The sequence below is a fragment of the Cherax quadricarinatus genome, chromosome 66, assembly GCF_038502225.1.
Source record: "Cherax quadricarinatus isolate ZL_2023a chromosome 66, ASM3850222v1, whole genome shotgun sequence".
Classification (NCBI taxonomy): domain Eukaryota; kingdom Metazoa; phylum Arthropoda; class Malacostraca; order Decapoda; family Parastacidae; genus Cherax; species Cherax quadricarinatus.
This window is the reverse complement of record NC_091357.1, coordinates 22,717,292-22,732,558: the sequence shown is the minus strand read 5'-3', so window position 1 is coordinate 22,732,558 and position 15,267 is coordinate 22,717,292. Positions and strand designations below refer to the sequence as shown.

Below are 15,267 nucleotides of genomic sequence, written 5' to 3'. Positions count from 1 at the left end.
TGTATAGAGAACCTTCACGGCGCGAATAACGGAGATAAAACACCTCAATTACTGGGAGCGCTTGAGGTTCCTGAACCTGTATTCCCTGGAACGCAGGCGGGAGAGATACATGATTATATTCTTTCTTTCAACACACCAGCCGTATCCCACCGAGGTGGGGTGGCCCAAAAGGAAAAACAAGTTTCTCCTTTCATATTTAGTAATATATACAGGAGAAGGGGTTACTAGCCCCTTGCTCCTGGCATTTTAGTCGCCTCTTACAACACGCATAGCTTACGGAGGAAGAATTCTGTTCCACTTCCCCATGGAGATAAGAGGAAATAAACAAGAACAAGAGCTAGTAAGAAAATAGAAGAAAACCCAGAGGGGTGTGTATACATATGCTTGTACATGTATGTGTAGTGTGACCTAAGTGTAAGCAGAAGTAGCAAGACGTACCTGAAACCTTGCATGTTTATGAGACAGAAAAAACACCAGCAATCCTACCATCGTGTAAAACAATTACAGGCTTACGTTTTACACTCACTTGGCAGGACGGTAGTACCTCCCTGGGCGGTTGCTGTCTACCAACCTACTACCTAGGACATGATTATATACACCTGGAAAATCCTAGAGGGACTAGTATCGAACTTGCACACGAAAATCACTCACTACGAAAGCAAAAGACTTGGCAGACGATGCAACATCCCCCCAATGAAAAGCAGGGGTGTCACTAGCACGTTAAGAGACCATACAATAAGTGTCAGGGGCCCGAGACTGTTCAACTGCCTCCCAGCATACATAAGGGGGATTACCAACAGACCCCTGGCAGTCTTCAAGCTGGCACTGGACAAGCACCTAAAGTCGGTTCCTGACCAGGCGGGCTGTGGCTCGTACGTTGGTTTGCGTCACAGACCGGGCCGCGGGGGCGTTGACCCCCGGAACTCTCTCCAGGTAAACTCCAGGTATAAAGAATGTAGTGTTTTTTACTAAAAGTTTTTAAAATCTTCATGTTTACTTAAGGCATATTATTACTGTATCATTATTATTACACTCATGAAGAAGTGCTAAACCCTTAGGGGTCATATAGCTCCTGGGGAAATGAGAGACATTCAGGTTCAATCCAAGGAAAGGGAGAACAGTTCAATTCCTTGAATCAAGAACCCCTTCACCAGCATCAAGGAACCTCCCTCAGGAGGACAAGAGAGAGGAATTAGAAATATGTAATACCTGAGTATCTTTATTTGAAGACACTGATGTGATATAGGAGGAAAATGGTTTCACATATCAGGCCACAGGAAAGCTTGACCAGCCAGTGCTAATCTGCCATGAGATGAGGGAATGATATCCTGTGGGAGAGCACCTGCCATCTCAAGTCTTGTTAGAGACGGCGGCATTAAGGAGAAGTCGATTCTTTCTGTAAACCACACGTGGTGTGCCTCCATGGAGGGTGACCTCCGAAATCTGAAGTTAACGGGGATGGGCCATGGAGGACCATATAAGCCCAAGAAAACAGCTATGCGGGGAGATTTGGGAAAGAGCTCTTGCTGGAGAGTTCTGGGCAAGTCTGAGGTACAATTCTAGGTTATACTATAATAATTCTAAAACTCAAATTTATTTTTCAGTTTATTATAAAAAATTAATACAAATGTTGACAAAGTTACTAAGTAAAAGCAGATCTCATTTTAAGAAGGTTGATTTAATGAAAATTTACTTTAACAAAAGGCAAGATAACAAAAAACACTTTTTGTAGGAAAGACGATTTGGAAAGCAAATACAAGCAGTTCTCACCTTAAGAAAGTTGATTTCATGAGTTTACTTTAACAAAAGGCAAGACAACAGAAAACACTTGTATCAAAGATGATTTGGAATTAGCTATGTACAGTGTTACTTCACTTACTAGACTGAAGATAGCATGTGGCTCTGACACTAGACTGACCAGTCTGCTTGCAGGTCTGCTCTCTAACATGATAAAACAGGCAACAACCAACAAATAACCAACACTTAGAACAAACTTTAGAGGAAACTCCTAAGTTTAATTTGTTTGAAAACTGCTCCAGCCACAGTCTTACAACTCATTTTTTTCCAAGTGATTCTAGGTACAATGCACTGTTACTTTATGTCTACATATAACTTTAGCTTGTGTTGCCTTCATACAAATATCATTAAGGGAATATCTGGGGAAATACTGTCACAGATGACATAAAACAAGTCAACAATGCTTTCTTTTATACATAAAAAAAAAACAAGTCCCATGGAATCAGTGCCGCTTATGCTTAAAAAAAATCAAGGAAGAATAAAAAGGCACAACAACGTGACCAGAACAATACACAAATAACCCACACACAGGAGAAAGAAACGTATAACAACATTTCAGTTCGATTTGGACCATTAACCCTTAAACTGTCCAAACAGATCTACGTTCACTTGCGTAGCGCTCCGAACATAGATCTACATTTGGACAGTTTAAGAGTTAACTAGCCATGTCATCATATGTTTTATTCTCCCATGTGCAGGTTATTTGTGTTAAAATCAAGATCAGTCATGTCACAGGTTTTTTGGCACACAGTCTTGCTTGTTGTTACTATCAATGAATAAATTATACTTCTTGACTTACATAATATTTTATTTTTCCTGTGACATTTTAGGACACTTTAACCTGCATTATATTTATTTTATGCACTAAACCAGAATGGATTATACAGCATTATGGGTAGCAGTGCAAGAAACGTAAAAGTATGCGAGGGGTAGAAGTGTGCACGGGGAAGGAGTGTGCAAGGATCATATAACATTATGGGTAAGAATGTGAGGGGTAGGAGTGTGCGAGGGGTAGGAGTGTGCGAGGGGTAGGAGTGTGCGAGGGGTAGGAGTGTGCAAGGGGTAGGAGTGTGCGAGGGGTAGGAGTGTGCGAGGGGCAGGAGTGTGCGAGGGGTAGGAGTGTGCGAGGGGTAGGAGTGTGCGAGGGGTAGGAGTGTGCGAGGGGTAGGAGTGTGCGAGGGGTAGGAGTGTGCGAGGGGTAGGAGTGTGCGAGGGGTAGGAGTGTACGAGGGATAGGAGTGTGCAAGGGATAAGAGTATGTGAGGGGTAAGAGTATGTGAGGGGTAGGAGTGTGCGAGGGGTAGGAGTGTGCGAGGGGTAGGAGTGTGCGAGGGGTAGGAGTGTGCGAGGGGTAGGAGTGTATGAGGGAGTAGGAGTGTGTAAGGGTTATACAGCATTATGGGTAGGAGTGTGCGAGGGAGACAGTAGTGTGTGAGGGAGACAGTAGTGTGCGAGGGAGACAGTAGTGTGCGAGGGAGACAGTAGTGTGCGAGGGAGACAGTAGTGTGCGAGGGAGACAGTAGTGTGTGAGGGAGACAGTAGTGTGTGAGGGAGACAGTAGTGTGCGAGGGAGACAGTAGTGTCCGAGGGGGGATAGGGGTGTGCAAGGGTGGATAGGACTGTGCAAAGGGGATAGGAGTGTGCAAGGGGAGATAGGAGTGTGCAAGGGGGGATAGGAGTGTGCAAAGGGGGAATAGGAGTGTGAGGGGGGGAGATAGGAGTGTGCGAAGGAAATAGGAGCATGTGAAGGAGATAGGAGCATACAAGGGGGATAGGAGCATGCGAGGGGAAGGAGTGGGAGGGGAGGGATCAGGAGAGTGCAATGGACAGGAGTTAGTGAAGGTGGAGGGGAAGGGAGTTAATGCAAATGCAAAACTGAAATCAGAGTTAGCGCAACAGGTTGGTTTTTAATAAAAGTTAAAAGTCTGCATTAGAGGTGGAACCTTCAGTAAGGAGGTCAGTGTGTGTGTTAGGAGGCTGTACTGGCAGTTATATATCACATTTTATACAATGGAAATATGGGATATTGTGAATCCCTCTAACAATATTTTTTCTGAGTCCAACCCACTCGTTAAGCAAGAACTGCTTGTAATTTAAATGGTATCACACAATTCCTGTTTAGGAAAACACACAGGATTTTTTTTTCAAGATTCCTTGCTCATACTCTAAATATGCAATCATTGTAACCTTCTATAGTACGGTATATTCTTGAATCAAAGAACATACCCACCATATAAGAGTCAAGATGCTTCAATTACTGTTGAAAGCTCAAGTAAAATTATACTGAATTTCATAATAATACACAATGAATATTTTTAAATGATGTACTTTTTATTTATTTGACAAGTTAATGATGTGTCAAATTAAAGCATGTTAAATTATAATGCAATTAAAAACTGAACTAAATACTTTTTTAATAAAATTAAAATGCATGTACTTCTTTAATATGACTAAAAACTGAACTGAATACTTTAATAAAATTAAAATATTTCTTTGATTAAAAACTGAACCAAATACTTCTTTAATAAAATTAAAATACTTCTTTAATATGATTAAAAACTGAACTGAATACTTCTTTAAGGCGATGTGATCCAACCAACATAATTAATGAGCAGCTTCTATAGTTGTTAGTAACCCAGACTAATTACATAATTTTTTTTCATTTTTAGCCATGATAGATGCTCTCACCAGCACTAAGTATGAAAGTACTCAACCAGAGCAACAATGAAGGTTTCTCTTGTATCAGGTGTTGTGTCAGGAACTGCATCAATGACCAGACGTGAAGACACTTGCCTCTTTAATGACTTCTCTCAGGGGAAGTGTGTGTTGTCGAGCATTTCAACAAACGTGCAACCTACAACAAAGGTTTTATATAACTGCTGTATTTATTTGTCAAGATGTACTAATCGAGGAAAATATGCAGCAATTTTGCCTATTTCTTGACATTTTTTCTCTCAAAGTGGGCAAGAATGACCTTACAAACTCCATGAAACCATCTTTAAACATAATAATCTGGCTTATTAATGCTCCTTATGCCATCCTGAGACCCATCTCTATAGTAATCTCTTACTCCTGCTTTTATGAAGCAAGGCCTGGTTATGGACTGGGTCATGGGGGGTGCTGACCCCCAGAACACCCTCCAGGTAAATGACTGTAGTCAAGTCATTCTCTTAACTCCTTCCACTACCAAACTTCCTCAACTTATTACTGTACATGACAAGAATTTCCTAGCTCATTTCAACCAGGCTGTACTTTAAAGACTGCTGTTACTGATCTCAAACTTCAAATTTGTGCACTTCAGTGCAACTCTATTGTTCTCTAAGGACCACTTATTTACTTTATCTATTTGCAACCTTCCATTTTTTGTATGGGAATGTCAGTTCACAATATTTTGTCCGTACCAAAGAAGGCACTCCTATATCCATCAATCTAATTTTATGATTTTTTTTAAAATAACACTTACCACAAAAGGTCTATCTATACATTATAAAACAATACTTTTGGAATTCCATACAGCAAATTAGGAGGTAAATGAAAAAGCTAAATTACAAGGGAAACAAGTGAGTAATGTACTGTTAAGTCATGAGTGAAATGAAGATTATACGTACCTATTTTAAGAGTAAATTACTATTTTAAACGTAAATTCTGTAAACCATGTAAAAAATAAATGAAAATGACTAGACAAAGCTTACCTACTCAGCTGCTGCTGCTGCTGCCTCTAAAATCTTCTTCTTCCAAGCTTCAAACTCTGCTTCCTTATCCTTTTCTTCCTCATCATCGCTGCTCTTCTCTTTAACACGTTTTTCTGGTGAACATTCTCTGAAGTTCTCTTCCACCAAATCCATGAGTGTCCTGGTACGCTTGTTTTCACCTTTCCCTGCCTTCAATGGGAGAAAACATGTTAATCTGATATATTTAGAACAAATTTTACATACTACTACTATAAACAATTCTCCAGGGAATAGACAGTAGACAAGGACGATCAGGGAAGGATACAGACTAGAGGACATGGATGCAAGTTGATCACCCATCACATCAAGTAGTATACAGGAGGTTCAAATGGAATATCAGAAAGGAAGTAATTACACATGGGATAAACTATAATATGGAAATGATACAAAAATAATGCTAAGTACTGTAAAATTTATGTGCTCATGATTAGGAAGACAAATAAAAAGGGAATGGGTCAACAAAATCTTCACAAAAGTTCACCACTGCTTCATCCCCAAGTGGAGAAGTGTCTTAAATTGTAGGAGTTGCCATATAAAGTCATCCTTGTAACATACAACACCCCACATGAACAGGTGACCTAGAACACGAACACCTTAACATCAGGATAGAGTTCCTGCCTAACAAAACACCTTACCAACTCCTGCTCTTAGACTAGGGTGTGACTGTTATTGTTACGATATACCAGCTGCACTTTCTGCTACATTTTAAATGCCGTTGATGTTGATGAAAGAAGTGTTTAATCAGCTAGCAACCTGGTAACAAAAAGTTTGCTAACCCCCTACTTTTGCCAGCTCCCAAATAAGAAACAAGAAAAAAATTATCTTCTAAAATATATGTCCGTTTGTCATTGTATCTGTGGCCTTGATATATGTATGGGGGTTCTCACACATGTCTCATACCTTGAGTTTGTGAATTTCTTGGGCTATCTTAGTCATGACTTCCACCAAGCGTTGGTACATCGCCCTTTTGCTGCAGCTAGACTCAAACAAGCGCCGCTGATCCACCTTAATTTTCATCACCCTAGAAATTTTAAAGCAAAATCAAATTGAACTGTTATATTTTTTCTGCCATATTAAATACATTTGCAGTGTTTTGTGTAACCTCACAAGGTACTCAGATTACCTTTGTGTTTAGATTAAATGCTAAAAACTTTTGAAGAGCCACTTAAAAATGACTGGATCTGGCAATACTCATCCTTTTTAAAAAAATCACTTAAGCCTTATTGCCAACAAATGGTAGCTACTTTACATGTACAGAATTATATTATATTATCATTTAATTAATTAATTATATTATCATTAAGTAATTCTTCTTCTTTCTTTCAATGAACCAGCCACATCCCACCAAGGCCTGTACATCAAAGCAGTATCAATGCAAGGCAAGTAAAGGAAACAATCTACACATAATATGGTGACATTCTCAAGAGAACTCACTTGCAGGAAGCAAGGACAGCAGCAGTCTGGTACACAGGAAGGCTCACATCCACACCTTGGTTCCCACTCATGCTCGCCTCGTATCTAGGGAAATTACAAGTTAAATGTTCCATCAACATAAACCTCTTCTTCCTGTAACCCTTAATTAAATTAAGCTGCTCACAACATAATTAAAAAATTTAGTGTATGTATATGACTTAAAGTGCAGTACTGTATCATGGTCGCATTCGTAGATCAAAAACCACAAGAAAATATTAGTAGAGACAAGATATATGTACACAGATAGCCAGAAACATAGTTATCCTATACTTACTGTGTGAGAACGCGGCGTGCTAAATCAGTAGCAGCTGTGGCAGAGTGAGTGACACAGAGGTCAGCAACACTAACAGTGGGTGAAACATTGAGCAAGCGGCTCACTGTCTGGCTCTTTCCCACATACTGTGGACGCTTCAACCCTGAGAGTTTTATCACCAGGTTCTGAAACAACAACAATTACTGCTGATGACCAAACACCTATGAATGTGGGCATGAGTATACACACCCACATGCATGCAAAAACTGTTTTGATTTATAAAGTGAGGTGTAAGTGTAACAAGGGGCACATTTACGATGTTTTGGACATGGATAAGGTAATAAACAGAAAGTACAGGAACAGGTAGGTTTGCCAGAACAGGTCCTGGCTCAGGTTTTCTCCATGCAATGACCTGGCAGAGACAGAAGGATTTAGAGAATTTGCAGAAGTGAAGTATAGCAGAGTAGTCTACAGTGGAAGCAAGCTTAAGTAAGAGAAACAGATCAGGGATGGCATTCTTAGTCAGGGGTGTGTGGAAATTTTTCTGTAGCTGATGTGAACTACATAACATACCTTGTCAACAGAGGCTCCTGTGAGTGCTGCAGCCATCTCCAGACATATGACTGCTTTGCAAGACATACTGAGGGACAATCTCGAACCTCCTTGTACTGCCAGCAGGCGTATTAATTCTTCCGCTTTCCTGGGTGGGTAGTGTTGTATTAGACATTGAGCATTTAAGGTGTTGAACGCTTCTTGCAATGATTACTAACGGATGGAAATCAGAAATGCAGAATCTCATAACAATGAATTTAAAAATAGATAAGCCCAAGTAATTTATAATAAGGATAATTTCATTTATACAATGTGCTACAGAAAACGTAACGACAGAGTTCCATTCCTGATACCACATCGTTAAACGAATTCATCGCTAAGTGAGGAGCACACTATAAATGTAGTGAGTTTGTGTCAACTATTTTTTGATATTGTTTTAATGTCACCTTTGCATCATTTATAACATTTCTGGTATATTTTTAAATGTTTATAGAGTAGTGAACTGTATATTGAAATAAACAGAATAGAGGAAATCAGCTCTAATATACATTATTCGGGTATGAATACTGATCAGAGAGCCCATTGCAAGTCTGAGGCATTGGTAAACAAGTACAGTACATCATTAAGTAAGAAGAGGCTGTATAGTCTAGCCTCCAGACTTATGAACAAGGAGTAAATTATTTATTATTGCATTATTATTGTTATATTGAAAACAAGTGCTAAAAATGTATGGATCACACAATGCTGCAGTGTGAGAGCGGGGATGTGTAAGGTTAAGTAAGGTCATTCAGGTTCCTTACAAGTTTGGACTTATAACTGTCTTATTAAAAACATGTGAGCAAATTACCTAGCATAACCAAATAAATCTCCTAGTTCCACTGGGATCCTCGGACAGGGGTTAGGGCAGCTGGGTGTTAATGCAGCTGCAAAATTAATTACCCTGAAGATGGTTAAAAAATTGGAGTAATTACAGTGAAGTTGGGATTTTCAGCAAGGTCACTGAGTGAGTTAGGCACTCCAGCTAGGTCAGTGAGTTGGGCACTCCAGCAAGGTCAGTGAGTTGGGCACTCCAGCAAGGTTACTGAGCGAGTTAGGCACTCCAGCAAGGTCAGTGAGTGAGTGAGTTAGGCACTCCAGTAAGGTTAGCATATGAGTGAGTCAAGGCACTCCAGATAAACGATGAGTAAAACTTGAGGTATTTGTACTGGTGTTTGTGCACTATTCTTGCACTTGTACTGGTGTTTGTGCACTATTGTTACAACAACAGAAATTGAGAAGATACTATAGGAAAGTTATTCATACAGTGCAATTTTTGTATCTAATTTACCATTTATGTGTATCAATATTTTTATTACGGCACATCTAATGGGTAAGCAAAAAGTTAAAAATTATATCAAATGGTATGCGATATTTCTCTGAGCCCATATTGGGGTACTGCAATTATAATATTCCTGGAAAGCACTAAACTTGTAGGGCCATACAGCACTGGAGAGGGGGGGTATAAAGAAATAATCAGGTTTGATCGGAGGAAGTGAAGATGCTTCCAATTCACTGGACTGAGAGCCCATTAATATCATTAAAAAGAAGCACTTAATCTGTATGGGTCATGCAGTTCCCTTTAGCAGCATCAAGGAAGCACTCTTCAAGGGCCTGGTAGGCAATGCTCTCACTTAACACACTGAGTGTCTGTGATTCCATCCTCAGCTGGATCGGAACATGGGCATGTTTCCTTACACCTACTGTCCCTGTTCACCTAGTAAGTAGGTAGCTGGGTGTTAGTTTAGTTGACTGGTGGGGGTCACATCCTGGGGGACAAGACTAAAGCCCCATAATGGAAATAAGAGAGACAGTCATCAATGATGCACTGACTTTCTTGGATTATCCTGGATGGCTTACCCTCCAGATTAAAAATGCAAACAAAATCTCATCTTAAAACTTGACTCACCTGAGAGTAGCAGCAGAGGTGAGACCCAGCTTCCCAGCCAGGCTGTGTAGCACCATACATTCCATCACCACAGCCAATGGATGTCACTTCCACTAAAAACGTTTTACTTTTAACAAGCAATGAATGTCATTACCCAAAAGTTAAAAGTCACAACATAGGCAGTGCCACCAGAGGTTACTGTAGTTACGGGGTGTGGCACGTAAAGTCTTCCTCTCGGACTCCAGGTAGAAAGTCTGCCAAATCTGAGCCTATAAGTAAAAAGGAAGGTGAAAATTTTAAAAAAGGATTATTATTACATTCAAGGGGAAGAGCTAAACCCATAGGAGTCACACAGCCCCCATGTATTATCCAAGGAAGGGGAATGCAGGTACAATTCACTGGAACAAGAGCCCCTCACTGGCATCAAAGAGCCTCCCTTGAAGAGGGGTTACAACAGGAGTAAGGCCAAATGAACACTTTCTTCACACCACCGGATATCAACAGATGCTGGAGTTGTCAAGACCGAAAATGCTTACGTCTTATAGTAAGTAAGTTTATTAAGGTATACACAAATACAGTTACATAGATCATCATACATAGCAGCATATGTGTAGAGAACCTGGGATAACCCAAAAAAGTCAGACAGAGTAACTTATTTCCATTGGGGTCCCTGGGAGTTCAAGAAAAATATATTGCCCAAATATAGGCAGGAAATGAAAACTGATTTAACCCTGGAAAGAGAAACGGGGATGGGTATCCAATTGGGATAGGTCGACCCTAACTGCCTAAATGCTGGTATAGCTAGATACCAAGTTGTAGTTCACAAATGGTGCCCAATACAAGTGCCCAGAGAACTCATGATGAGGACAAACATTCCAGAAAAAGAAAACAGGGAACATTCGACAAAAATGCTCAAAACAAGAGTAGAAAGAGAGGTCCAAACTTCTAGAACATCACAGCACAGAAGAGGTCAGGTCAGAACATCAGGTCAGGACATCAGGTCCCATCAGTACTTCTGGCCACTAACAGCTTACACATTAGGGACTCCTGCTTCACTATGTACAGAGAAGACACATTGCTCAAAGATGAGCCATGGAAAAAAAAAGGCAACAGAAGTCCACGTTGTAAATATTATTACAGTCGTGGGGAGCGCTAAACCCGTAGGGTTATACAGCGCATGTGAGGGAGGGTGATGGAAGGTATTCAGGCTCAATTCAGGGAACTGGAGCACAGATCCAATTCCCTAGATCAAGAGCACCTCACCAGCATCAAGGAACCTCCCTTGAGGGGTCTCTTTGTAAACAGAAACATTAACTATAAGTTACTAAACATGCCAAGTGGACCCAACTTTCCAAGTAACAATGGAAATAAGTCACTTTGACTTTTTTGAGTTATCCTGGGTAATTTACATAAGTTCATAAGAAGAAGCACTGCATCAGGCCTACTGGCCCATGGCAGTATGATAACTATACTTACGTGTACCTGTGTTTAAATAAACTTAATTAATAGCCACGGCTAAGAGAATTTCAGTTTTTGAATTGAATGTCATTTAATATAAAAAAATCGTACCTATAAACTTACTAGTCTATAACCCAAAAACTGTTCTTATGAATATATATAATGATATCCTAATCTATTTACAAATACAATCATTAAGTACTCACTTCTTCAATGTTTTTTTACATTTAATGTCTCAAAACCCACACATGTAATGTTTATTGTCCTTGTAGTCTTATGTTAGTCTTAAACTTGCTTATAATCCTCTACATAACTACAAGTTTTCTACATTCATTATAAAGTGTCTCTCAGTCCTGTATAAATAATGTAATAATTGATAATAAAGTTAAATATGAACCTGGACTAACCCAGCTGCTGCTGCTGCACAAAATATTTACATTATCTGGCGGGAAATGATCAGCTGAGAGGCGTTCATGGTCGCTCGTCGTCCCTTTATATTAAATAAATTTATTTAGATAATCACAACCATACATAAGTATAATTATCATACATAGTGTTGTAAATTATCTTCCAGGTTAACCCAGAAAAGCCAGACAAAGTGGCTTATTTCCACTGGGTTTTTGTACTTGTTTCCCAGTATAAATTTTACAGCCTTTATTATAAGCATTTGTGTTTAATATATCTATGCGTGAAAGTTTACTCTTAATATACCATTTCAGGTCATAAAACAATTTTTTAATACTTTTATTTTCGTCATTCCTTTAAATACTTCCACCCGTGCCGGGGATTGAACCACGGACGCTCAATTTAAGGCGAGTGCGCCATATATTTATTTATTTAGTAATTTAAGCATACAAACAGAGGTACAAAAAATACAGGTAAGAGCAGCATGCCAAAGCCACTTACATGCATAGCATTACGGTCTGGCTTAAAATTAACTTAAGATTAACTAAGCAATGATGAAATCAGTGATAAGACATTATTGTAAACAGATAACTATAAAGCACAAATGAGTATTACAAAGACAGGTCATATGGTTGCATGCATTGTTGTACATTCAGTAGAATGGAGTATTCTGTTAGGTAGTGTATTTAAAAAAATAACAAAGTTAGATTGGGTCCTAGGTTTAACATTTATGTGATATAATTGTGAGTAACATATAGGATATACAATTTATAAGGTTCAGTTATTCAGTATATATTTGGTTTTGAGTGAGTAAGTGAACTTTGAGAAGAGACTTAAATTTATAAACAGGTAGTGTTTCTTTTATATTTACAGGTAATGAATTCCAGATTTTGGGGCCTTTTATGTGCATTGAGTTTTTGCATAGCGTGAGATGGACACGAGGAACATCAAAGAGTGATCTGTGTCTTGTGTTATGGTCATGTGTTCTGTTGAGGTTGGCAAGGAGATGTTTGAGGGGAGGGTTAATATCAGAGTTAAGTGTTCTATGTATGTAATAGGTGCAGTAATAAGTATGGATGTTTTGTATGGTGAGTAGGTTTAGTGTATTGAATATTGGTGGAGTGTGCTGCCTGTAGTGAGAATTTGTTATCATTCTAACTGCAGCCTTTTGTTGGGTAATTAATGGTCTGAGATGGTTAATTGTTGTTGAGCCCCATGCACAAATTCCATAGGTGAGATAGGGGTAAATAAAAGAGTGATAAAGGGCCAGGAGGGCTGACTGTGGAACATAGTACCGTATCTTCGATAGTATGCCTAGTCTTGGAAATTTTCTTAGAAATCACTACAAAAGCAAAAGACTTGGCAGACGATGCACCATCCCCCCAATGAAAAGCAGGGGTGTCACTAGCACGTTAAGAGACCATACAATAAGTGTCAGGGGCCCGAGACTGTTCAACTGCCTCCCAGCACACATAAGGGGGATTACCAACAGACCCCTGGCAGTCTTCAAGCTGGCACTGGACAAGCACCTAAAGTCAGTTCCTGATCAGCCGGGCTGTGGCTCGTACGTTGGTTTGCGTGCAGCCAGCAGCAACAGCCTGGTTGATCAGGCTCTGATCCACCAGGAGGCCTGGTCACAGACCTGGCCGCGGGGGCGTTGACCCCCGGAACTCTCTCCAGGTAAACTCCAGGTATATGTGTATGAAATTTGAGTCTATTATCAAGGTGGATTCCGAAGAATTTTCCCTCTGTTAGCTTTGTGATAGGTGATCTGTTTATCGTTATGTTAAGAGGTACATCTGTAGCTCTGTTACCAAACTGAATAAAGTAGGTTTTGTCAATGTTTAGTGTAAGTTTGTTAGTCCTCATCCAGGTAGATATTTTCTGTAATTCGGTATATACAGTATTGGCTAGCGTGACTGGGCTCGGGTGAGAGAAGACGTATGTAGTGTCATCTGCAAAAAAGTGTGGGTTTGAGTAATTGCGAAGCATTTGGTAGGTCATTTATGTATCAACCCAGCCATGGGAACAAGGCTCTTCATTTAAGAATAGGAGCACCAGAAATACCTTGTCACAGTATCATCAATAACACTCACAGTATAATCAGTACCACTCATAGTATCATCAGTACCACTCATTATTATCAATACCAATCACAGTACTATCAATACCGCTAACAGTACCATCAATACTGCTCACAGTACCATCAATACCACTAACAGTGCCATCAATACTACTCACAGTGCCATCAATACTACTCACAGTACCATCGATACCACTCACAGTACCATCAATACCACTAACAGTACCATCAATACTACTCACAATACCATCAGTACCACTCACAGTACCATCAATACCACTCGCAGTACCATCAATACCACTGACAGTACCATCAATGCCGTTCACAGTAGTGGCAGTAACACTCACAGTACCATCAATATCACTCAAAGTACCATCAATACCACTCGCAGTGACATCAATACCACTCACAGAACCATCAATGCCGTTCACAGTAGTGACAATACCACTCACAGTACCATCAATACCACTCACAGTATCATCAATACCACTCACAGTAATATCAATACCACTCACAGTACTATCAATACCGTTCACAGTAGTGACAAAACCACTCACAGTACCATCAATACCACTCACAGTACCATCAATACCACTCACAGTACCATCAATACCACTCACAGTAGTGACAATACCACTCACAGTAGAAACAATACCCCTCACAGTAGTGACAATACCACTCACAGCAGTGATAATACCACTCACAGCAGTAATACCACTCACAGTACTGATAATACCACTCACAGTAGTAATACCACTCACAGTAGTAACAATACCACACACAGTAGTAGCAATACCACTCACAGTGGTAATAATGCCACTCATAGTAGTAACAAAACCACTCACAGTAGTGATACACTCACAGTAGTGATACCACTCACAGTAGTAATAATATCACTCACAGTAGTAACAATACCACTCACAGTAGTGATAATACCACTCACAGCAGTAATACCACTCACAGTACTGATAATACCACTCACAGTAGTAATAATTCCACTCACAGTAGTAACAATACCACTCACAGTAGTAGCAATACCACTCACAGTAGTAACAGTACTTCTCACAGTAGTAACAATACCACTCACAGTAGTAACAATACCACTCACAGTAGTAATAATACCTGGAGTTTACCTGGAGTTTACCTGGAGAGAGTTCCGGGGGTCAACGCCCCCGCGGCCCGGTCTGAGACCAGGCCTCCTGGTGGATCAGAGCCTGATCAACCAGGCTGTTGCTGCTGGCTGCACGCAAACCAACATACGAGCCACAGCCCGGCTGATCCGGAACTGACTTTAGGTGCTTGTCCAGTGCCAGCATGAAGACTGCCAGGGGTCTGTTGGTAATCCCCCTTATGTGTGCTGGGAGGCAGTTGAACAGTCTCGGGCCCCTGACACTTATTGTATGGTCTCTTAACGTGCTAGTGACACCCCTGCTTTTCATTGGGGGGATGGTGCATCGTCTGCCAAGTCTTTTGCTTTCGTAGTGGGTGATTTTCGTGTGCAAGTTCGGTACTAGTCCCTCTAGGATTTTCCAGGTGTATATAATCATGTATCTCTCCCTCCTGCGTTCCAGGGAATACAGGTTTAGGAACC

General features: G+C 40.2%; 1 protein-coding gene across 3 annotated transcripts; it reads right to left on the bottom strand.

Annotated features, from left to right (window-relative positions):
• Positions 1-1,592: 1,592 nt before the first annotated feature.
• On the bottom strand, positions 1,593-11,620 carry Orc6 (Origin recognition complex subunit 6). Of its 3 annotated transcripts, none has more exons than XM_053798967.2 (8): positions 11,596-11,620; positions 9,752-9,999; positions 7,828-7,954; positions 7,276-7,439; positions 6,963-7,046; positions 6,429-6,549; positions 5,490-5,678; positions 1,593-4,651 (listed from the first exon to the last, which is right to left on the bottom strand). In XM_053798967.2, the coding sequence occupies exons 2-7, from the start codon at positions 9,814-9,816 to the stop codon at positions 5,490-5,492; spliced, it is 750 nt and encodes a 249-aa protein (XP_053654942.1). In that variant the 5' UTR covers positions 9,817-9,999; positions 11,596-11,620; the 3' UTR covers positions 1,593-4,651. The 3 variants fall into 3 exon arrangements, with proteins under 3 accessions (XP_053654942.1, XP_053654944.1, XP_053654941.1); XM_053798969.2 differs by having other exon boundaries at positions 11,586-11,606; XM_053798966.2 differs by lacking the exon at positions 11,596-11,620 and adding an exon at positions 11,395-11,523.
• Positions 11,621-15,267: the final 3,647 nt, after the last annotated feature.